Source organism: Periplaneta americana, chromosome 16 (genome assembly GCF_040183065.1).
Source record: "Periplaneta americana isolate PAMFEO1 chromosome 16, P.americana_PAMFEO1_priV1, whole genome shotgun sequence".
In the NCBI taxonomy this organism is placed as follows: Eukaryota; Metazoa; Arthropoda; class Insecta; order Blattodea; family Blattidae; genus Periplaneta; species Periplaneta americana.
In genome coordinates, this window is record NC_091132.1 from 136,451,646 (window position 1) to 136,477,457 (window position 25,812).

Below are 25,812 nucleotides of genomic sequence, written 5' to 3' on the forward strand. Positions count from 1 at the left end.
AATCAGCAATATTGTAAAAAAATTTTCGATTTGAGTGAAAAAAAATAAATTAAAATTCATAATGTGGAATGCGCTTAAAATTGAAAGAGTGAGAAGGAATATTGCTACATATCATACTCGTTCAGAGGTCAGATGCATCCTCATCAGAATCTGTATCCTCGCTGGTAGTCTCTCCTTTGGCAGCACCGAGTAATGGAGGCTCAGAGAGTAACTGCAGTACTATGCCTGAAATCGACCGCGATTTTCTCTCCTTAATTTCCTTAAGCTGATGATATTATATGGGTCGAAAGAAATAAGTAGCCTGAGCAAAATATAGATATTTGTTTCTTTTCTTGATGTTCTTCTTGTGAAGATTTCTCTGAAAAGTCTATCTTCCTCGTTTCCTGGATTTCCTCAGATAGTTTATCAGTAGGTATAATAGTGTCCTGTGACCTTTTGTACATGAACCAAGAATTTGTGAAGGGTTGTAGGCATATAATACTATTTGTGAAAGCATAAGTATAATTCCTGTGTCTTTCTTGCATAGATACCAAATGTCCGTTTATCAATATTGCAAACCTGCAAGAAAAGGTTTTTAATATTATATATGTAGACGACTTATTATATTTCCATATATTCCTGTAATATATGCGAAAGTGGAAACCTCCCTTAAAAGTCTTCTTGCGGTATTTCCATCATTTTTATTGCGACTGCTTTGCTTTATGATGTTAACAAGTATTCCCCTTTCCTGCCTGAACCTAACCTATCTCTAATGTTTCACACTAAATAATACGGAGTATAAGTTATAAATTATTTGTTATAATATTATGCATTTCCCTTAATTATTTATATTGATTAGAGGTCAACTGTAAATCAGTAATCAAAGCGAGATCCTTATTAGGTGACATTGTTGGTCATTCCTGCAAAACCAATTTTTTTTTTTTTTCCGCACGTTGAAGTGATGCAAGTGAAAGCTCTCCTGCAATATTGGTCGCATCTCTTTATCTTTTCTCTTTTCATAGAAGCTCTGAAACTTATCTGGGGAGCGACATTTCTTCAAAAAGTGGAACTATTTTTTCTCTTTCACTCAGTTTTTCGAAAAGTTTACGTGGACGTCCTCGAATGCTTGTACTGGCAGACTCAAATTGAAATTATTTTGTAGTAGATAGCAAAGGATATATTTTATTCTCAGACTTTGCATCTTGGTTCAAACATAGCGCATTCTATTTTAAGAATTTATTCTCATTTCTGCTGTATTTTTCCCACCGTAATCGATTTTTCGAGCATAGAAATCTAATTCATTTCTTTATTGACTGTAAAATGTCATCAGAGGAATCTTTGAGACCAAAATGTTCAGTTATATATTTGAGAATTTCACTTTTCCCTCGCTCTTGTTCCACACCTCGAAAACAGCCCTCCAGGTTACGAAGTGCATGGCATCTGAAAATAATTAATAGTTATTCTGTATGCGTCTGGTTGCAGAAAAAAATCACGACGTCTTGCTCACAAAAGCATAATGAATATCTGCACAAAATTTAAATTCAAATTTAAAATCAACTTAAAATAATGGACCATAATAAGGTTTAACTTCTACTCTCTGCACATGTTTATTCGGACTCTTATTCTGGACAATAACATAATAATTTTAGCAAAAGAATTAGTTTATTTGTAAGTATATATCTTCATATGATATCCACACTGTATATTAGAGAAAAATATTATATTAACTCCCTCACTTTGCATCATCCAAACACAAACTGTGCGCCTGCCTTGGCAGATAAATGATCTTATCTGGGACATGCAACTTTCGCTCTTGTGAGGGTCCCCTACCAGATGTAAGCATCTATCTATACTTGGATATAACATTTTGGAGTGTTATAAACACGTCTACATAAGAATTTAGCATTAAAGACAGGGGTGTGAAAAATGATTTTTGGCTGGCTAGCTGTGTGAAATTACACACTGTGCGACGGCGACGACGACGACGACGACGATGATGATGATGATGACGACGACGACGACGAATAGCAGAAGAAGTCAATCATTTAGAGGTTTGCCTGATATTCTTGCTTTGTTACAGATCAAGATTGATTCCTATAGACCTGAACCCAAAGTTTTGATTTGAACTACATCTTTCTCCTCACTAGGTGTGAGGGCACTAACTTTGGAATTGATCGTCACATAAAAATTCAACGCCTTGCTTTGTTCACATTGTATTCCCCATGTTTTCCTTATACTCCCTTGGTTTTCTTTGTGTTCTCCTTGTCTTCGCTTTGTTTTCCTTATATTTCCCTTGTTCGACAAGTGATCACACTCACATGTAATATTTGTTGTAGATCGTAAATGGATGAATGGAAATTATTGAAAGTTTCAGGTACCGGTACCTTCTCTCCTTCTCTCATGTTTAACACATCACATCATAGCAAGTGCTGAAAGTAGCTGCTGTTTTCTTCCAGACAAATGTCGATGGGGTTCTTCATGTTTTTCATAATGTGTCTCAATGTTGCACTATCAGTGTTTATGACTGCATTCCTAATGTTCTTTCTGAGCTGTGAATCATGCATATTACAGTACACTTTTTCCTTAAGATAGTTCCACAAAAACGACGGGCGACTGTGATGGCCACAGATTCTTGTAAATGACATGGTCCTCAGAAAAATTCTGAATTGTTGCCATTGCCTCGCATGATGTGTGGTTTGTCATGCCATCTTGTTGAAAGTGTCTCTGTGTCATTTTCACATAATCAAATTGTTTATGGTGTTTAATGTTTCGCTAAAGAAAATGACACTTGCTGTTCTCACATCAGTTATGGCATACTAAACTCCTAGTTTCTTCAAATGAAGAGGCGAATCGTGAAATTCATGAGGAATATCAGTAGCCCAAATCCTGCAATTCTGTGAGTCTATATATCCTGGCAAATTGAATCATGCTTGATTCGTAAACCTCGTGATACAGCATTCCAGGCATATTGGCAGGGCTGGGCAGTATTTGAAATACGTATTTGAAATACATTTGTATTTTGTAATTTGTAAGGATTTTCGAAAGTATTTTGTATTTAAACACATAAAATTGATGTATTTTTTATTTGAAATACTCAAAATACTTTTTTCTTCTTCTTGTTCTTCAAGATTTGGATTTGAAGAATGAACTTTTGTCTTATTTACCTACCCATTTCAGTTGTGCTAGCCATACACTCAGTTTTCTTTCCACAACTGATTTCCTTAATGCCATAAAGAAATCTCCAACAGCATCAAGGATCCATCACCCAACATTTGCTAAATGTTTAGCATTATGGAATGTGTCTAGGAGATTCAAATACTCAGAAATTATATCAGATGTCTTGAAATATTCATTAAAGTTCCTTGCCCAACTCAATGGAATTCTCTTTATGACTCACTCTCTCAAGTATTGCAATTCAAGCATGACATAACCAGTACAGTATATGTGAAAAACTGGGATTGCCAACCTTCGAAGATGTTGAGTTTCAGTACCTTGAAGAATCAGGGGCGTATTTTGCGGGCTACCGGCGGTACCCCAAGGAAATTACAAAAGAAAAAGTTTATAATATAACACAATGTAATAATTTTGTATGATTAGTTTTACCATAGTAATTAAAATTAAAGTAATTGTTAGATATATTTTGTGTAATAATAGGGTTAGCGGTAGCCCAAACCCTTTAACCAGTATACGCCACTGTGAAGAATATTGTGCAGTTCTGAAACCCATTGCCTTAGCCCTTAATTTAACGCAAAATGAGAAGACGTGCTGTTATGGCCAACTTTCGTCCACATTAATTTCCCTTAAAAACAGATTACATATTCTGTTACCTAGTAAGCTACGCCATCTATTCCAAGTAACTCCAATCCTAATAAGTTCACTTTCATCAAGATTTAAAGTGATGTTTGATCTGATCCTAGAAGAAAATTGAGCTATTTTGGCAACTTGCTCCACCCATCATTGAAGACCTGACATTGCCTCACTAAATGAAAAGAAGAGGACACAGAATATGTGTGTGAAATCAGCTGAGCAGTTGTCTGCTACATCTTTGGTCAGTTCAGACGATGAAAACAATTTTTATGTTTTCAACTCAAGTAAAACAGACTTTGAAAAGCAAAAAGAATAGAACTTGTCTGCTGTGGAGTATGAGCTCATACAATTCTTCAATGGCAAAGGGACAACCCTGTGCACTCTAGAGAATTACTCAACAGTGAAACAAGCTTTTATGAAGTATAATATAAGTTTGTGTTTCTCTGCGCCTATAGAAAGACTGTTCTGTTTTGCAGGATTTATTCATTCATAAGCAAGGGGATCCTTATCTTATGAACATTTGAGGAACTGGTTGTTTTGAAAGGGAGCAGTAATTATTCATATGTAGCATAATTTCATTGATGACTCGGAAAAGGAAGAATGTTCAGTTACAGTGTTTATATAAAACTTCGAGGTAAAAATACTTTTAATGTTAATATAATATTTTAGATTTTTCAGTACGATAATATTCTTATTTCTTTAGGCCTAGATATTGTATCGAGTATTTGAAATACAAATGTACTTTGGTTAATTTTTTAAAAGTATTTTGTATTTGTATTTCAAATACAATTATTTGAAGTATTTTGTATTTGTATTTGAAATACTTGGATGTCAGTATTTTGCCCAGCCCTGCATATTGAGTACCACTCCTGAAACCTCAAACAGCATCAAAATCTTTTCTCCCTTATCTTATTCAAGCAACTGGTCTAATAATGGCCGAATTTTCGTTATCTTTGTTGCCATTTGATGTGTTGAACAAAAGTGGGGTTGCCAGCTTTAACTCAGAGCTTCAGCCAGACACCTTCATAAAAATATTGAAGAATGATCTACATTTTGTCAAATTGAAAATGCTGATAGACTATTTGGTATTCTTTTATAAGTAACGATGAAACATTGCCGGATCTCTATGTGGAGATGTATTTTCAAAACTAATATGACATATCCCAATCCTAATCCAAGAGCCATCTTGTTTCTGATTGATTTCTAATGGTATAAAATATAATAGAACTTCTTAGTGGACTCCGTATTTCATCAACATGAGAATCTGAAATACGGTACTGTTACACTTCATCGCCTTGACTGAATCAAACCTTACAATAAAACTCACCAGCCAAATTTTACAGAATCCTGTTTAATAGTCTCTACTTGAGAGCCATTCCATAAATTCCTTTTCAATCATTCATCATTAAAAACGCACTCTCGTTGTGGTCTTCCAATATTTCCTGCCATTATACCTTCGACTTCCGTTACAACACAGCTTCACAAAATTCAATCTGAACAAATGTAACTTTTCGTTCTGAAAAATAATTTTAAAATGTTACATTTGTTTGGATCAAATTTCTGCACATTTAAAGGATCAAACTAAAATTCTTTCAATCATTTGTTATCATAATACCCTGCTCTCTTAAATTGACTGAGCACATTGGGATTAAATCAATGGCTTTCCCAAAACACACTATAAAATATTTAATATAAAAAAAAAATATCTCGAAAAGAAAGCAAAAACGAGGAAAATTGTATTAACTTTTTTGTTTGAAATATCTCAAAGAATAACCCTCTGAAATTGAGAACATTACTTACAGTTCACTCTGTATATAATTATAAACTGTTATACACTCTAAACAATGGCTTGACTTTTCTTGTCTTTTCGAGGGCTGTATCCAGAACGGATCCTTGGACTTTAACTTACATTGACCCACTGTGTGCCCTATAAAAGCAATGATTGTCCAAGTCCGATAGATGACCCAGGTAGCATTAATGAATCCGATGCTGATAGATTGGCCTTCATGCCTGAGCCCTAACAGAGCCATGTCCCATCCCCAGACGAGTACCTGATAAACCCCAGAGCCTAGTCTTAAATCCTTCCTATATGAGCATCAGAAACCCGTATGTCCTCAAGACTTCAACCCAGCCTATTTTAACAACTGCAGATGATAGATGAAATGAAGGGAAGGTGAAAATTGTTGCTGGAATCAATGATATACAGAAACGAGAATAACCTGAGAAAAATCCTCTCCCACATTTACTTTGTCCACTACAAATCCCATCACAACCTGGCTGGGGATTGAACCCAGGCTGCCTGAATGGAAGTCCGGTGCAGCCACAGACACAGCACCTCCAAACTAAATTGAAATTTGCCGTTTAGTTGTCAATGTTGCCAATACCGTAATAGGTACCAAGTTGTAATAAAATCGAAGGCAGTATAAAAAATTAGAAAGTACATAAGGGCTATTTATAACTACATATTATTAAGATGTATTATAAATGATAATCAGAGCCCGGAAGTCTAGGCATTATAAATCATTAAAATAAGCAGGCAAAAAGGCATCATAAATAGCTAAAATAGGCAGGCAAAGAGGCATTATAAATAGCTAATATACAAAAGGCAATTACAAAAACTTGCACTTTCCACAAAGGGATTTCGGCAGCAAGAAAAGCTTTACGTAAGTCGAATGCAAATTGAGATTTTCGACTCGATGTTGCAATTACTGTTGGAAGCAAAGAAATCTTCTTCCCAGCAGACTTGGAAAGTGTATTTTTGTGTTTGGTTGTATGGTTGTACGAATATGTTGCGATATGAAATATTTAGCTAGCTACAACAACATCGCAATGAAAACTGAAAGAAAAATAACGTTAGACCCGCACTCATTGTTGCCTTGTCAAATAAACATAGGCGATAATTAAAAAGCTTACTGTTATACATTTTTCCACGGCAGCACTCATTGTTGCAAAGAGAATATGAACTGAAAGATAATAATACACATTCAGTGAAGTCACTTTCATTGTAGCCGTTATAGAAATAAATTAAAATATACCTGTAGGCAATTTTTAATAATAAATTAATAAATAATAGTTAAATAATCAAGTAAAGGCAAAAAAAAAAAAGCATTCATTTTGTAAATTAGGCATTTATATTCAAAAAGGCAGAAAAGACCAGCATAAAACTGTGACATTTCAATCAATTCGTACAGATTTACTTTCAAAATGAAGATGAATTTAACACATTTAAAAAGGCATTCTACCAAAGTTCTGATCTCTGATGATAATGAATTAAAAGTAAGTCTATATGTATTTATTTATTTTTTTCAAACATGGCCATTTTATGAAAATATATTTCGAAATCTTTAGCTCTAAGAAGAAAACCAGACATTTCGCATCTGGCCAACATCTTCGTCCAGACACTGCACATTTGATTGACAAGCTAGACTGTCCGGCTGAAAACCTGACAGCTGGCAGTTGAGAAGGGACTGTCATTTCCAGATTCCGCTTTTAATGATGAATGAATATCTTCTCTTCTGTGAAAGCCGTCACAAGTATTTTTAGGCAACTGTTCCAGGCTAGCACAAACGTCCATTACCATCATCTCTGGCAATGGTACCGTAATCTATATTTGTCTCATTCATTGAAGGGATCTGTCGTTTCAAATTTACGTGCTTGTTGCACATCATGTTTTATTCTGAATTGCTGTTGTGTTGCAAGTAATGAGGCAAGAATCTATTAGGTCTGTAGGATGAACACACATACAGCACTTTGTTTTACTCATTTGTCGTGGAGCTGTTGTCATCTAGTGTTATAACTTGTATGTAATAACTCAGCATAAAACATTCAGCAATTCACATGCGCTTGGAAAGAAATTCATGTCACTATAATATCTGACCTGTAACACAATTTTAGGGTTAGGTTCTTTGTGAATCATTCTGTGTATCTTGCAATATTAATATTTTATGTACCAGTACCATAGCTTGTATTTTGTTATGAAATAATACATTAATTACATTTTTATTGGAAAAGTCTATTCATTAGCTATTTCTCTACAGAATAAATTGTGATATTCTTTACATAATTAGTAAATACTGGGTTTTCGTGATATTCCATTCACAGCCTGGGATGTGGTACACCGTCTCCTCTCCACGTCAGACTTCGGCAAGAACAACATAACATCTCCTTGGAAACGCCTATTTCCTGGTCTGAACTGATCACAATTAAGACCTTATTCGTCTATGCTTTTTGTGTTGGTAACGGCTAAAGGCAGACAAACATTTTAAGCAGTGGTGTAGCGTTACTTTTTTACTTTTGAACTTCAAGCTATTATAACAGTATCATAACTAGGGCTAGGATTTTGATGAAATTGCATCTTTTTTTTCTAGTAAACCAGAAACATTGCTGCTTTAGTATTTATTTATTTAACCTGGTAGAGATAAGGCCATCAGGGCTTCTCTTCCTCTCTACCAGGGGATTACAACTACAATATTAAGAATACAATTACAATTGTAATTACAATTAATATTAAATTTACAAATACAATAAAATCAAAGTACTAAAAGATTAACTGATTCATAAAAGCTAGACAGTTTATTGTAAAAGTTAAGAAGAGAGAAGCATTAATTTATTTCATTGATGAAGTAAAAATTAAATATGTTATGTGATAAACTGAGTGTTTTCAAACATATTTGTTAGGGCATTTTTTTTGCATTTTTTGCCTCTCACAACTCATAAGAGCATTTTTTGTTTTATTCGGTCATTTTTTGGGTATTTTCATTTAATTTTAGCCATAAATCCCCATTATTAATGTAAAATATTATTTATTTCCTTTGATATTTTCTCTACATATTTTTTTTTCAATTAATACCTATTATTTTGTATATTATTTTAATCGTTTTTCTACACAAATATTGTCATTTTAACGTGGTACACTCCCCACATAATGGATCAGTCCAACCACCCCTTCAATATAGACTCCTCTATACCTGCTAGTTCCGGATAAGAATGGCCTTGTGGTGGACTACCTGGAGCTACATCAGGTGAAATAATTAATTAAAGTGTACTACTTAGAAAAATTATGTAAAATTAAATAAACTTGAATGTTGGTACTAGAATTTAATTTAATTACTAGTCTAAATATTAATATTCTTACTAACCCAGTTATGTAAGATCAATTTTTAGGGCATTTTAAGGGCATTTTTGAAAGACTTTTAGTTCATAAATGCATTGTTTTTAGGACATTTTTCATGATTTATAGGTCTTCAAAATCCTAGCCCTAATTATAACAGTGTCATAACTTAAATATTATTCTTGATTTTTTTAGACGTTCTTGTTGGTCTTATATCGTGGTACTGTATCATACATACATCCCTATAAGATTAACATTCCTCTTACATTTAGCTACTTTATAACGAAAATCATTCTATGTAAATTCAGTCTTTAAAGGAACATTTTGTGATGCGATATTTACCAGTCCAAGTAGTCCATTTCTTCCAAGTAGACAATCTTTGGACCAAGCCAGCAACCAGCAGCAATCACTCTGCTATGGACAAATATTACATCGACATAACTTTCAAGTTGCACATCTGGCTTGAGAGAGTTATGTTTTTTCTTTTGTATTTTTGTCTATGGTCAGATTGTCTTGTTTCTGGCTGCGTATGCTTTTTTTCATCTAGCCTACTGCATTGCAAATAACTTGCATTATTATAAAAAATACCAGTAATTCATTTGAAACTCTTTGTTTTACGAGTACCTATGTGACAAGCAAATTAGGTTTGAAGTACGGTAATAACAAAGTGGCAATTCGGAGGAAAGCACAGCTTCTTTCACTCCTATTGATGTTACACCCCTGCTATTGAGGAATTTATGTGTACCCTAACAAATTAAACTTTGGGAATGCTTGTCCTATTATTCGTTATTCCTGTCTTTGTGATCCACTTCGATTTTTGTCATTAACTTAAAGCATTTTCATAAGCATGCATGCACAGACACAAATGTGATAATCCATGTTGAATCTTTCGTACACTACTTTTAACACTTGAATATAAATGATTAAATGACGATCTTACTCGAGTTAATTATGTAACACAACCCCACACAACACATACATGCTGCATTCAGGACAATGGTACAGAGATTACTCAACATACCCATGAGTCAACAACACTACAATGAAGAAGTGAACACAATCAAATACATAGCACAAGAAAATGGTTACAACCCAAACATAATAGACAACATCATAAGGAAGACAAAACAAAAACTCAACAGACACAAAAACACACAAAAAACAACACAAACACAAGAACACAAGAAATACATCACACTAACATACGAAAACAAAAACACACACAAGATCGCATCCTCATTCAGAAAACAGAAATACAACATAGCATACGGAACAGAAAACACACTACAAAGACATCTCAACACACAAACACAAACAAATAAATACAACCACACAGGCATATACAAACTCACATGCAATAGTTGCAACAGTTTCTACATTGGACAGACAGGCAGATCATTCCAAACTCGATACAAAGAACACATTAAAGCAATAACCAGAGGACACAATACATCTACATATGCCGAAGACATAACTAATGCTAACCACACATACAATAACATAAATACAGACATGGAAATCCTACACATACAACCCAAAAACCAAAAACTCAACACACTAGAACAATATGAAATATACAGACACACTAAAACACACCCTAATCAAATTCTCAACACACAGATCAATTTCAGAATACACACACTATTTGACACAACTCTTCATCACACGAACGCACCCACACAACAGGCAGGGAAGTTAAGATAGCGCCAAGATCTAGTAGGCTCTAAGGATGGTGTCAAGTAACATCGAAACAGCTGTAAGCCACACATGCTTACATAATTAACACGAGTAAGATCGTCATTCAATCAATTATTCAAATGTGATAATTTTTATGTAAATTACAAATCATATATTCTAATAACTTAGTTATTTATGATATAAGTTCGTAAAGATTCTCTTTTTGGCACGAATGTAAAGTTTGTGAAATGAAGTGAAGCCAAGTTTCACTTCACCTCGTTTCACGAACACACAAGAGTCACAAAGATGACTTTATGAATGTATATCTCCGAATGCCATGCTGTATGCATTGAAGAATGTAAGAGGTCTTGGAATTCTGAGAGCTGAACGGGAAGTCAGTATTCAACATTATAAAATCTGTAGGCAACTGGCACACATGAATGATGCACAGCTACATCACATGAGAAATCTAGAAGAGGAGAAGACAACATCTCTCACGCGCCTGAATATTGCTCCAAACAGCGTCACTCCTCTAATTAAAGGACAACATCTCAGAGAAGTTCTCAGAAAAAAATCGTTCCAGTCATGGTGCCAGCTCCCACATAAAGGCAAAGGTGTTTGTACATATGAAGAATGCCCCAAAGCCAACTCCTGGATCTTCTCTAAAAAGTTCTTTCGTCCTCAGAATACATCAATGCCATCAAGATGTCCTGCAACATCACCGCAGTGAGATCTGTCCCTGGCACAACCTTTAGTACTACCCATTGTCGCCATCCTGGCTGCAACGAGACAAACACTTGGCCACATACTGGGGTTCTGTCAGAAGGGAGAGCTACTGCGTAACAACAGACACCATCGTGCCCATACAGCAATTGCCAACCTGCTAAAAAACAGAGAACGGAAAGTACATGAGGAGATTCATTGTGTGTCTGAAGATGATTCTCATAGAAGGGTGGATATAATTGCCATCAATAGAAGAACCCAGAAAGTGACGGTCTTAGAGCCTACGATTTGCTTTGAACGAGAGACGAATCAGGCACTGCAAATAAAGGATGACAAGCGAGTTAAATATGTACCTTGTCTTCCATACCTCAGTGAAAAATATGGCATTTTGCTTTACAACTGGGATGTTACAGGCTTACTATTTGGAGTGAGGGGTTGTTTTACCAAAATTTATATGTAATATCCTTAAATCCTTTAAAATTCCCTTTTATGAGGTGCAGAAGATTGTGATAAAAATTCTGAAGGCCCCTCTTCAAATTCTACACTATCATTTATGTGTTAACACTAGTGTCTTTTCTACGATAGTACAAATTTACATTAAATAAATATTTCAAGTTGAAGAGGTTATAAGATCACGATGTCATGACCATCTAAATTCAGAATCAATACAAAATAAGTATGCATGGAATGACAGCCTTTTTAATTTATGATCACGATTTCATGGCCGTCTAAACCGTCAAGAAAGCATTTAAGAAAAGTTGAATGCTACATCTTGTTGCAATATGTACTAAATGTGTAACTTCAGAATAATATGGGCTAAAATGTACATATGAATGTTAAATTTGTTACCTACTTATTTGTGTTACGTGTAATATTTACATCATGAAAGATCGAGGTAATGCATTGATTTTTTACTGAATGAAGTTTGAACATTGAATATTGCATTTCTTTTGGCAGTACGTAAAATAAATAGCAGTGCCAAAAGTGATCACTTATTTTTCACGCACTAGTATTTTAAAGACTTACTTTAAGCACTGGTAATAGTGGGTAAAATGCAACTTTACGCACTATCGTAGAAATTATTATTATTATTATTATTATTATTATTATTATTATAATATGAGTATATTATATTTAGATAAAAATAGATCAACTCATTACTAAGTAGGCCTAGTTTTCATTTAAGAATAAAACAGAATAATAGCATATAGGTATTATAAACTGCAAATAAATGATGACAAGCGAGTTAAATATGTACCTTGTCTTCCATACCTCAGTGAAAAATATGACCTACAGTGAAAAATATGGCCTACAGCCTACAGTTTATATTAATACACAATTTTGAAAGTAGACATCATTATCTGCGGAAGAAAGCTTCTTTTCCTTAGGCTGATCTATATATTACTAAACAGAAGAGATATTTTTATTTCTTAATTAAGTTATTATAGTTACTGGCACCCTGTAAGAATATCGTGAACAATTATTTACAACTATCAACTAGACTAAAAGAACTTCGATGCACCAGAAATCAAAACTTGTGCACACCCCAATACAAGGTATCTCAAATAAACGGAATTTGTTAATTTGCTGAGAAAATCTTTCCTTTTGATGTTGCCAACAATTTTTTACCTTCATTATTTTGTTTAACAATACTACACCATTTGCAGACACAATGTCTGACTGTCATCTGTTTAACAACACTGTGCCAGAAACATGGCTCGATGGAATGGATTCAACAAGTAATAGCTGTTAAGGCCTTTTATAAAAATGGTGATAGTGTGGCCACTGCTCAAAGGGAATGTCGGCGTTATTTTAATATCAGAAGAAATGGTCCATGATAGCATCTATCAGGTATGCCAACATGGTAAACACAGTTTTCTTACGGAAACTTGCTAGATTACCTACACAGAGGCCATATTGGTTCCAGCAAGCTAGGGATACGTCGCATTCAGTGAGAATTTCTATGCAAGCAGTGCGCCAAATTTTCCACAACCGCATCATCTTCAGGAATGGTGACATTGATTGGCCCTCTAAGTCCCCTGATTTAATTGTGTGTGATTATTTCCTGCAGGGGCACCTGAAAAGCAAAGTATATGCAAGTCGACCACACACCATTGAAGAGCTCAAGAATAACATCTGTGTTGAAATCAAATCCATCTCTATTGCGATGTTGGAACATGTCATTCCATCATAATTACAAATAAATAATAATTTAATAAAAAAATTCCAATAAAGTAATTAAATCTCCATCGCAGGTTCTCTGAATGTGAACATCGTCAAGGTCGTTAATTGTAGGACATAAGTTTTAAAACTTGAATGTGACTGATGATGTTGTTACACAGATAGCAATATGTAATGTTACAATTCTTGTATTTTTATTTTCTGTCTAATTATGCAGTGTACCTTATTTATTTTATTGTATTTAGAAACGCCCATTAATTTGAGACACCTTGTATATTCACATGTACTGTCATGTACCGTACAGTAATATGTACCGGTATTCTAATTAATTTCTTTCTTACACATTTACAAAAACACATATACTTTGACTAGCTTGTTATTTTGATTTATTTAACCTGTAAATGACAATTATTCTTAGTTGCTGATATAGGGGATAAATTACGAAATACCGGTACTTGACTAATATAACATAAATGAATTCTTTGTTAAATTTTTAGATAATACTGCAGTACTGTATACAGAAGTCCTTTTACACACCTACAAGAGGGAATATCAATATTCTGGGAGATCATAGTGTCAATCATTTTGAACAAAAAAGTTCATATGAATATGTGGTCTATATCAAATGGCTGTCAAGACAGAACTACTATTTTTCCACAACCTCTTATAAAAATTTATAAAAATAATCAATTATTTACTATTTTTTTTTTCAATTATTTCATGTTATTTCTTATTCAAGTGATAAAGATTTTACAATATATTCTCAAAAATTCCACCTCCTACCTCAATACATTTTTCAACTTAAAACTTAGTTGAAAGTTTGAAAGTGTTATAATTTTAATGAGGTTTTGTACCTTATAACAGACAGGTTCCGTTTCGACACCAGTGTAGTGTCATCTTCAGTATGTTTCGAACTTTTTCAACTCGTGACTGAAGATGAATGACGTGTTGCTCAAGATCACTGTGATGGCAACAGCATCCACTATGTGATCGAGCAGTTCGTCTTGTGTATTAACTTTCCTTCTGTACATTTCACTAGATTTTGCATATGTTCCGTATTTTACAGGATCATCTTTTATTATGAGGTTGTGTCCCAGTGTCCTGATAAACTTCTTCAGGACACAGAATTTGTCCCGTATTTTGTGAATTTGTGTTGAACGTTCCTATTTTTTAACTTAAAACATGTAATTACCAAGAAATCGATAGCTCTCATTCATAAAAATGTATTACTAATTGGCATTACTGTAACGGATGTGGTAATAACTATGCTAGTATTGAAATACTGGTTTTCCAGATGGAATCCTTATGGACAAAAGAAAAGAATAGAATATCTGTAGAAACTGTGAAATATATGCTAATTGTTAAAGTGTTTTTCAAAAAGGACTGTGCGGAATTTCATAACTTGGTACCGGTACTACTTAATCATTATTTACTTGAAGAAATACATTCATATGAGTAGTATAATACAGGAAAAGATAAAATATTTAGTATTGTTTCAATTTTAAGATTGCTATACCTTACAATTAATGCATGTTCTTTTCCCTTAGCTGATGTTCGTAAATAAGAACATCAATAAAATGAGGTTGGTTTATTCAAAGTGAAAGTGTCCCTGTGTGTGTGTGTGTGTGTGTGTGTGTGTGTGTGTGTGTGTGTGTGTGTGTGTGTGTGTGTGTGTGTGTGTGTGTGTGTGTGTGTGTGTGTGCGCGCGCGCGCGTGCGTGCGTGTGTGTGCGTGCGCGTGCGCGTGCAAACCCACACGTCACCCTTCATTCAAACCCATAAACAAAAATCCAGGTGCTTGAAGTCTGGAGATCTTGCTGGTCAGAGAATAGTACTGCTATGACCAATCCATCGACTAGGAAATTTGGTATTGAGATGAGCCCTCACACAGTGCTAACAATGAGAAGAGGCTTTGTCATGCTGAAAGTACATAACATACTGTGTAGCCAAAGGAACGTTCTCTGGCAGTTCTGATCAATCCATCGATTATGAAATATGGTATTTAGATGAGCCCTGACACGATGCCAATAATGAGAAGGGGCTCCGTCATTCTGAAACTACATAGCCTAAGGAATATTCAGGTAGTACCAGTCCACAATAACAAATTGGCCATGTACATAAACAAGTCTCCATGGCAATTTTACATTCAAATAGTTCTATCCTGACAATAGTTTGGTATAGACTACATATTCATAGGAACTTTTTGTTCAAAATGACTTATACTATGATCTCCCAGAATACTGTACTGAAATTTCCTTCTGGGACACCCTGTTATAGTATGTGTCCGTGTATTTATGTCTGCATGTATGTATTCATGTATGAGAAAATATGTGCGTGCATGAGTATGTGATGTGTGCGAATATCTGATGTACATATAGTGGCATGAGCTTCTGTGTGCATGAATGCACGTGTGTGTAGTGCATAATCTACTCGTATAGCCTACAAAAACATTTGTCTTTACAATCACAAAATTCTGTAAGACATGTATGCATCATAATTCAACGAATCTTTACACACTAGATATGGCAGACCCCTACCTTCCATCTATATCACCAGATGATGATGTATTTCGACATCTGGCGACAACATATGCAAGAACTCATCCTACAATGCATTTGGGGCTTCCATGCCACGATATGGACAAGAGATTCGAAGATGGAATAACAAATGGAGCCGCATGGTATCCTATCACAGGTAATTGTTTTCACTCAAGACAAAATTAAGTATACTCTATAAGAATATAAAAAGAAATTTGTTGAAATGTGTAAGAATAGGTAGAGGAAACTGTTGTACCTTTGAATAATTTTGTTTAATTTAAATACAAATCACTTTAATTTTTTTTTCACGTTACAAATATAATTATATACACCTACAGAGAGTTCCTATGTAGACCAGTCCCAGATAGACATGTTCCATTAGTTTATAGTGCAGAGTGCCCGTCCTGAGGAAACTAAGAGCTAAAGAGTAGAGTGGGACCGTCTGCATAGGAAAGCATGTATAGATTTGTCTGTGAACCAACGTATGACCACTTGCCACCTGCCAAAAGATTTTGTTAGGTAGAGGTTGGAGTAGGACTGATCTGTATAGGAAAACCCACACACACGAACAAACACGTAGTTTCCGTTACATTTTAAGTCAGTATCATCAATAATACAGTAGAAAGAAAAATTATGCATAAAACAAAATTAACCCTTTAAATACAGTATTATTTTACATTGAGGATCACACAGTTGATGTCACTCCAACTCAATTACAGTACAATGTTTGGAAGAAATAAACAACTTTGAAACTAAATGAAAATGATACACATTAATGTGGGGTACACTGTTACATATTGTGCACCATTCTCTACAGTGTCTTTTAAAGATATTGTTCAAAGTGTCAACAAGTTGCGTCTCTACAACTTTCACACTCCTGACCCAGTTATCTGTCACAGTATAAGCGAGCAGCTGCAGCGGCATTGTGACCAGTTTCGCCATAAATTAATAACATGTCCAGATACTCACGATTAGAAAACTGTGGCATCTCGTTGTGTTTCAACTGCTTCGAACTGCTTGTAGCCTGCAACCAATGACGAAGTGAATGTAAGCATATCGTCCGCTCCGTACACCTAGCTCGGCCACATGGTTTGCGTGACACGTAAGAAACAGTGTTGCCAGCGTGTCACAGCCCTGTTCCCATGCAATGTGTACACGATTATTAACGCGATTTATTCGAAATCTGTGTTATTTTCCATGCAAATACTACTGTAACATGGCCATACATAGCTTACTCTATCATTCTACATGAGATAAAAATCCAATTTTGAGCAGTTTCATGAAAAACTTGATCATAATTTCAAGTTACAAAAGATCATTTTTTTTTTTCGAAAACCGGCCTTCTGGGAACAAGATACAGAAGGATTGTAAAAGGTTACCTTCCACCCTGCATTTCGACAAACATTTCACAGTTTTATTAATCCTTGTGCTCTAAGGTCCTAAACTGTGCATTGTATGATGATAACGATTTACCTATAATTATACTTAAACATTCCTGAATAAGTAAGAACCAGAAGTTACAAACTACAAAGCAATAATTAAGCCCAGTACTAACTGACTCGGCAGAAACATAGCAGACACTGCAAAAAAAAAAAAAAAAGTCAAATATGGAAACAACAGAAATGTCTATAATTATGAAAATAACCAAGAAAACCAGACTTGGCAGAATACAGAACAGTGTCATTAACAATGTAACATTCAAGTAATAAGTGATTGAGTCATTAGAAGAAGAAGAAGAAGAAGAAGAAGAAGAAGAAGAAGAAGAAGAAGAAGAAGGAGAAGCAGAAGAAGAATAAGTGGATGATACAACATAGAATACTAGTATTGGTCCACTATTTTTTTTTCTTCGCTTTAACACTTATATTAGAATTATAACACTAATTTTCTTAAATTAAAACATTAAAAGTGTTAAAGTAGTTCGAAGGACACTGATGTTGACACCACATTGTGTTGAAATGGGCCTGTCCATCATTAAGGTATAGTACCTTTTTTTAAATTTTTTTTAACACTTTTAATGTTTTAATTTAAGAAAATTAGTGTTTTATAGTTTCTACTGTATTGGTAGTAAGAGAAACTTGAGCCGACCAAAGAAAAGATGGGCACTCTAAATAACAGGCTCTAAATCCACAGAAGGTAAGAAAAAGAAGAAGACATACTTTATAAAAAATTGTATATGGATTTTTAATCTCTTAAATTTGTTATAATATGTTAAGCATAAGGACTTGTATATGTATAAGCTATTGGTAAAAGCTTGTTAATTGTGTGCCAGTACATACTGTGCTATGCATATTGAATTTTTCTATGGGAATACATATTTTAAAGTTACTGACCACGGTTTTACTACTTCCCAAATATCACAGAAGAGTACAGAGAAGTACATTTTCAAGTTTAAACGGGAATAGACCTACACATTTTTAGATTCTTTGCTACTTTCTACCCTATTTTTAAGTATGCATTGTAGCAATAATTTACTTTTAGAATAATGATGATAACCTATATACCAACTTGCTATCAGCTTACTTTGTGATTATGGAAGTATCTATATTCTAAGAGCTATTTACCAAAATGTCTAAAATATTTAATACAAACGCACTGAAATTATTCAAAATTGGACTTTGAGAATAACATTATTTGAATTCAAAAGACGGAGGGCAATTATAAAGACGACATCTTACTTTACTGAAAACTTATAACTTGCAGTGAGGGAAGTGAGACGGTATGTGCCGGTATGGAATACCGCCACACTTTCTATGGCCAGAAAACATACCGTTAGTGAAAAATGACATACCGTCACTGAAAAAATGTGATCCGTAAAAATTTGTTAATAAATTTCTTCACAGCAAAGAGTAATATCTGTTTGCTTCGTAAATCTAAACCACAGCCTTCAAGAACTGCATTCAACATGTATTTAGACACGTTTATTTGATAAGTCAACTCCTGGAATGTTTACAATGGTAGTATTTCAAGTATATAAGGCTGTGGTCTGTAGCTTGTGGTGGCCATTGTTGCCAATTTAGTGACTGTGTCATTTTTGTTGTTGTTGCACTTTTTATTAATAATTAAATAAGGCACTTTGAAGATTCAACATTATTTTAAATGTCTCAATGGACATTGCAAAATAATCTAGTAAATAACGGAAGTAACTTGAAATTATTTTATTAAGAAATTTAATGTGTTGCGTAAGCTTAAAAGATTCGCGTTACTGACTGGACGAAACAATTTTTGTATACATCATGTTTGTGTATGTTGTTAGAGAGGGGGTATTCCTTTTTTAAATCGAGGTATGCCAGGGGAATATCTTGGGGTAGCATACCGCCTCTGGTTTTTTCCCACTTCCCTCACTGAGTAAAAGGGGTGTCTGGAAGTCTTCTTAGTCTATCAATACTAAATAAGGATAAAATTTACATCCATGTAATGAAACGAACAAAATAATAGAGTTTAAGGTAAAGGAGGGTAAGTGTGCGCACCTAGTATATTATTGTCTGTGGAATCTATTGTATTATAGATGAAATGTTGAAAAATTGTTTAATGAATGACAGTATTATACGGATTATAAATTCAACAGATGGACTTCAGGAGAAGATAGTAAACAAACGAAATATGATTTTTGTTTTTAAAGGAGACAAATGCACACTCTTAGGCGCACAGATTAGAGTAAGCATAAAGAGTTTGCAGTGATTAAGTTATGAAACAAACATTTGAATTCACGTCAAAATTTGTTTTATATGAGAAGATTTTTGAGGCAGACATATAAATTTTCAGGCTTTTAATACACTTACAACTGAGCTTTTTTTACATTATTCTAGAGCACAGAGCCCACAACAGAAATATAAGATTTAGTAATAAATTTAACTAGAACTGTAGAAACGAGAAATAATAGACAATGTTTACAAAAAAAGGGCTCAAGAACAATAGTCGCATACAGATGCTCCAAATCCTTCGTAACTTGAACATAAATCGTGCACTCTTACCTGTTCATTCTGTGCACATTCTTAGCCAACAGTGAGTCAGTTTAAGAATGTGTTACTAAGGAACAGCAAATATGGTCATAGAACATTAGTTCATGCCACTTCATTGCTACAAATAGGACTTCATTTTAATATCAACATGTTCCTTCTGACTGACGTATAACTCTGTAGAAAGCTCAAGTTTTCTCTTGAAAAATTACATGAGATTTCAAGCAAAACATTTACACACCTTTCTAAACAGAGATTCTTCTGCGGATCGACCAACGTATGTCACAATCTTGTCAATAATCCTTACTCAATGGAGTAATGCAAACCAATTTTGCAGCAGGCCTACCAACTATGAAAAATTCACGAGAGCACTCTTACCCGACCATGCACACTTACTCTTCATTACCTTATAGGCTGCCTTGGTAGCTGAGTTGGCAAAGTACTGATGACTGTGGATCCGAGTTCGAATCCTGATGATAATGAAGTCGTGTTTGTGGTAGTCAGGGCTCCTCTTGGAATTCTTCTGTTTCCCTCATTCCACTGTCATTCTCCATCTTAATATTCATTACTGTACCATCATTTTAATAATTTAATGGTAACCTATCGATATTCATCCAGAATGGTGCAGTATGATATACTGTAGTATTGTGACTGGTGTAGAGAGCATAAGTTAAGTCTGAGCAGTATACTTTTGGGAGGAAGAAGGAGGGTACCTTAGTGAGACCTTATTGGAACCTTAAGATGTGCATGCTGAATAAAATAGATGGCACGACACAGCTGAGTCACGACTGTTCGAACTAAAACAGAAAAAAAAAAAAATTCTTTGGGCCCCTCCTCTATACAAAAAAAAAAGTGCTTTTAAAGTTGAAAATCTAACTTTCAAGGTCTCCCAGGCCTGAATGGCTTTCACATCTGTTCATTCATTCATTCATTCATTCATTTTATTCCATAGATCTTACATGAGCAATGAAGCTTTAAGATGTGGAACAAATCAAAATTTTACAATATTACAATTACAATTTTTACAATTTTTTATAGTTTTACAATTTTGTAATTTTCTACAATTTTTACAATTTTGTGCAATTTTTTACAATATTTTGGCGAGCTGTAGTGAGATGAGATGAGGTGAGGTCCGAGGATTCGCCAAAATATTACCCGGCATTTGCCTTTTGGTTGGGCAAAAACCTCGGAAAAACCCAACCAGGTAATCAAATCAAAGGTGGGTAGTTGTAGCCTGCAAACACAAGCCTTTTACTATCATGTCTGCTTGAGTGTGTCTACTGCTTCCTCCTTTCGTGTACCATAAAAATGTAGTTCGCAGTTCTAATCAGTCTTTCGGGTGTGTTCCTCCATAAAAGAGTCAAATTGGAGGTGTGTAAAGGTGTTACCATTGCTGCTCTCGAGTTTGAGTGCCTAGTATCAGCAATATACTGGTAGACAAGACACTGAACATGTCTGAATGCGTTTGTTGTTGTTATTAATCTGGTTCTGGACCACCATATCAATGCATCTCTAGGGTACTATCACATCAGTAGTAGGTGCTACATATTGCAGGGTTGAGTTATCACTGTTCAGAACTTCTCAGATTTTGTTAAATCAAGCTCAGTTTCAAGAGCTGCTTTACAAGAGGATCTAAAGTGTATCAGATCGCAAACAATAATATATTGCAACAGTTGCATTACTTATTTTTTATAACATACTATAATGATTTTCAGGTGGAATGCAAGATTACAACTACATATATCACGGATGTATGGAGATCACACTTGAGATTTCTTGTTGCAAATATCCATTTGCTCAAGAGTTACCTAAACTGTGGGAAGAAAACAAAGAAGTAGGTATTGGTGTTAATTTAAGCCTAGGGATACTTTTAATAAAGTAGTCTGATAGAAATCATTGAGAAAAATGTATTATTATTATTATTATTATTATTATTATTATTATTATTATTATTACCATCCACCACAACCATCACTGTTGCCAAACCACGCACTACTACCACAACTGCTGCTACCATCACCACCAGCACCGCTGCAGCCGCCACTGCTCCTATTTCATTATAATTCCTCGCTTTGATGTAAGGGACTAATCATTAATTTTCTCTTTTAGAAGCCTCATATCATCTTTTACCTTCACCAATGTCATTAATCATTCATGTTACTCATTCCTGATGTAATTCATTTTACACATACAGTCGACTCCTGATAATTCGTGTGCGGTTAATTTCTGAGGGGGGGGGGCGAAGTAACGTCATTTTCGTTTTATTCCATTTACGCTCTCTCCCTTCTCTCAAACTTCTCTCCTCTCCCTCCCCAATCCAACATCTATCAACCAGCACTGCTAACTGTAACACAATAAAGCTATGCATAGCAGAATTCAGGTCTTGTAGCATGTAGTATAACTTCCATAGTACGTATAATGTTAAAATGTAGCATAATTTATTGCAAAATGTTCAATGTATTAGAGCCTGTGATGTGGAAAATGTCAATGTTTCAAAATGTTTTGCACTGTTTCACATTTTGCAATTGATTTTGAAGTGTATTTTAGTAATTAAATATGTCAGAGTAACTTTTGCTGGACTTTAAATACCGGTAATAATAAAAATGTTTGCAGTTAAATTTCGATTTTCGATATTTCGCGGAAGTCTGTGCATTAATTACTGCGAGTTGTCGGGGTCGACTGTATTTCTTAAAGCTCTATTTTGGATTCTGTTAGGTTTTATCTAAGAGGGTTGGTGCATAAATCATGGCAACTATTTTTTTTTTGTGTGAGAATACGAGCGCAAGTGGAAAATTTGAAATATACAAATGAAAGGACAAGGAATGGACGAAATGTACGGACATTTAACAACATGCCTACAACATTTTGCTCTTCATGTTTATTAAGGTAGTTAACATAACATTACAGGTTTCATGTTTCAGAATCATTGTAACACACATAAGGTAGTCCTGTGCAATATTCACAACACAATGCCAACGATGTGGGAGGCATTAAATATTATCTCTTCACTATTTTCTTCACCATGTATGAATCTGGTCATCTGTTGTTGCACAGCATTTGCAATGTCCCCTCGTGTCCCAAATGGTCTGCCACATAATGGTTCCTTTACTCTTCGTATCAGTTCAAAATCACATGCAGAAAGTCCAGAGAGCATGGTGGATACTCCAATACTTTCCATCTCCAGTGCTGCAGTAGCCGCCCTATACACACTCTGCTGTATGCGGTCTTCGTTGTTGTGGAGAATAAATGCACTGCCCAGAAGATCAGGACGTCTCCCTAATGGCACGTCGTACCTGTCTCTATAGGAAGTTCCTGTAGTAAGCTGCTGTAACTATTCTGTCATGTGGACAAAGTGATACACAATCACTCCCCTGATGTCATATGCGACAATCACCATCAACTTCATGGGAGAAGGATTTTGACGGAATTTATACCCTCTTGGTAATCCTGAATGTCACCAATCTGTGGACTGATGTTTGAGCTCTGGTTCATATGCCCTGGCTCAAAATTCACATTGATAGTGATAATTCTTGAAAGGAAGTGGTCTCCTTCCAACTGCCAGCATGTTAGGTGGTCGCAGCATGTTGCATATCGCATCCACTTTTGAACTTCCGTGAGTGGATATGGTACCCATTTCGATGCAACTTTACGCAGGTCAAAATTGTTCCGCAAAATCCTGCCATTTTCTCTTTCTAACTCAAGCAGCGTCCATCGTCTGTCGGTCTCCATCAAGTGTTTGATTACAGCATGTGACACATTGGTCACACACTCACAAGTCATCCTGCCCATTGCTGGGCCTGACAGTTTCTACCAACTCTCTGTGACATTCTCTAGCATTACTCCCCCGGAGAATGGTTATTCTCATGGTTATACAAATGCAGTTCAAGTCGTGTCACATCCAGTTGACTAACAATTGATTTAACGTTGCTCTCTGTGCAATAACAGGAAATCACAGAGTCATCTTGTGTTGTGGACACAGACTATGAATGTCACGGTTTCCTCGAAATATACCACCCCTTAACTATGAAAAAAATAGTTGCCAGGACTTATGGCCCAACATTTGTATTTATAGAACTTCAATTTTTTCTACTGGAAAGAAGTACTTTTTTACACCTCAATATGCATGATGTTCATATTAACATAACCTGTACGGACAATATTTACAATAAGAATAATAATGTTAGTATTCAATGTTCTGATCTGTAATAATTTAGTCATATGGCATCTATAATCCAATTACATCTCTACGAAATCCTCACTGGTTGCTACAACTTTATAAGTACTGCATCCGTTTTTATCCATTACATCAGCAGTTCTTAAACTGTATCAGTTCGAGGACCCCTTTCAAATGATGTGCATTTTGCCGGACCCCTTCACATTAACTTTGTACCTTTGCTTAGTATAACGTGCCATAAGAAAATATTTTTATGTACATAACCTATTTATTTTTCACTTTACAAATTATTATAAACTCAAGTTTAGTTTGCAAACTTTGCAAAAATTAGCTTTGTTAATAATAAGAAGTTATTATAATTGAATTGATCACTTCAACAATGTTGTAACCATCAGAAGTTAGAATGTTCAGAATGTTGAAAAAGGTATTTTTAACGAAACATCCACATTCTAGAAGGTTTAGTTGTGTATTACACTTCAATTAAACATTTTTAGACAAATTTTAGGACATTAAGATATCTGCATCAATTCATTTTCTAAACTCACTTAGCCCTAACCTAAGCAAATCAAAAAAACTTAAATTGCACAAGAAGAAATCTCAGGTTTAAGAAACAGAAGAAAGTAACATGTACCATGGTATGGGATAAAGTCTACATTTATAAATCGCAGATTTTACAGGAAGAATTTGTTCCTCTCCACAACCAATTTAAAAGCCAAGAAATTGTTGAATGTGTCCCTCTTTGTAAGGAAGGGAAGAATTAAGCTATTTGTTTTCCACTATCGGTTGTAAAGATACTTCTGCATTCGAGAAGGATTGATTATAAATTATTTTCACTTGAACGGTTTGCTTCCATAGTGCTGTTAATTAATTGATTAGTAAAATATGGTAGTTAGAATCCCGTTATAAATGAGTAATACCTTATCACATTTCTGGCAATTATAATGCCTATGTACTAATTTTCATAAATGAGGTAGCAGAATAATATTGAAAACTAATAAAATAAGTACATGAAGAGTTATGTCATGGAATTTTGTGTGAAAAATTAATAGAATAAACTACAAACGTAAATGTAATTATTAGATAACATGAAAATAAATTAATAGTAAAATGCGTAAATTGTATGACGAAGCATAATATGTCATCTTCTTGAGATCTATAAATTTTTTTAGTGTCTCTAACAGTACTTAATTTATAATACTGGTACTGTACATTCTAAAATGTGCTGATACCCAATTTTCCTCCTGATATGTAATATTTCGTTTCATATTTATTATATACTGGTATATAGTCGTTTTCTACATTTAAAGCACATACGGTATTCTTGATGGCAGCCTTCTGAAGCACAAAGTACAACTGCATTGTTAAATAGATTAATCTAATAGAGGAACTATTGTAGTGGTAAATATATATTTATACACTTGGTGCCAGCCAGTTAAGTCTATCTTAATGTCGAATACCTACGGCTAAGGGTTTATCTGTAGTGGCTGCAAGAGGAACTACTATGTTTGTTGATATGATAGCATCACTCATAATATCAAGAACCGAAACTTGCAATACGAAATGCTGCCTGTAAAACGATTTGTTTACCACAGCCAAGCAAGAAGTAGGTATTATTAATAAATCTATCCAGTTTTGCGAGGAAAAAAAGAGAAATGGTTTAGCTATGTTT

General features: G+C 34.7%; 1 protein-coding gene across 8 annotated transcripts in view; it reads left to right on the forward strand.

Annotated features, from left to right (window-relative positions):
* Window positions 1-25,812, forward strand: part of LOC138691244 (carboxypeptidase D-like) — a 136,138-nt gene that overhangs the window by 81,264 nt on the left and 29,062 nt on the right. For 7 of the 8 annotated variants that reach the window (XM_069813065.1, XM_069813061.1, XM_069813062.1 and 4 more), the window contains 3 exons: window positions 7,888-7,971; window positions 15,997-16,170; window positions 21,685-21,803. In XM_069813065.1, coding sequence (XP_069669166.1) covers window positions 7,888-7,971; window positions 15,997-16,170; window positions 21,685-21,803 — 377 coding nt within the window. The remainder of the gene's footprint in view (window positions 1-7,887; window positions 7,972-15,996; window positions 16,171-21,684; window positions 21,804-25,812) is intronic. The other variant, XM_069813059.1, reaches the window with a different exon arrangement.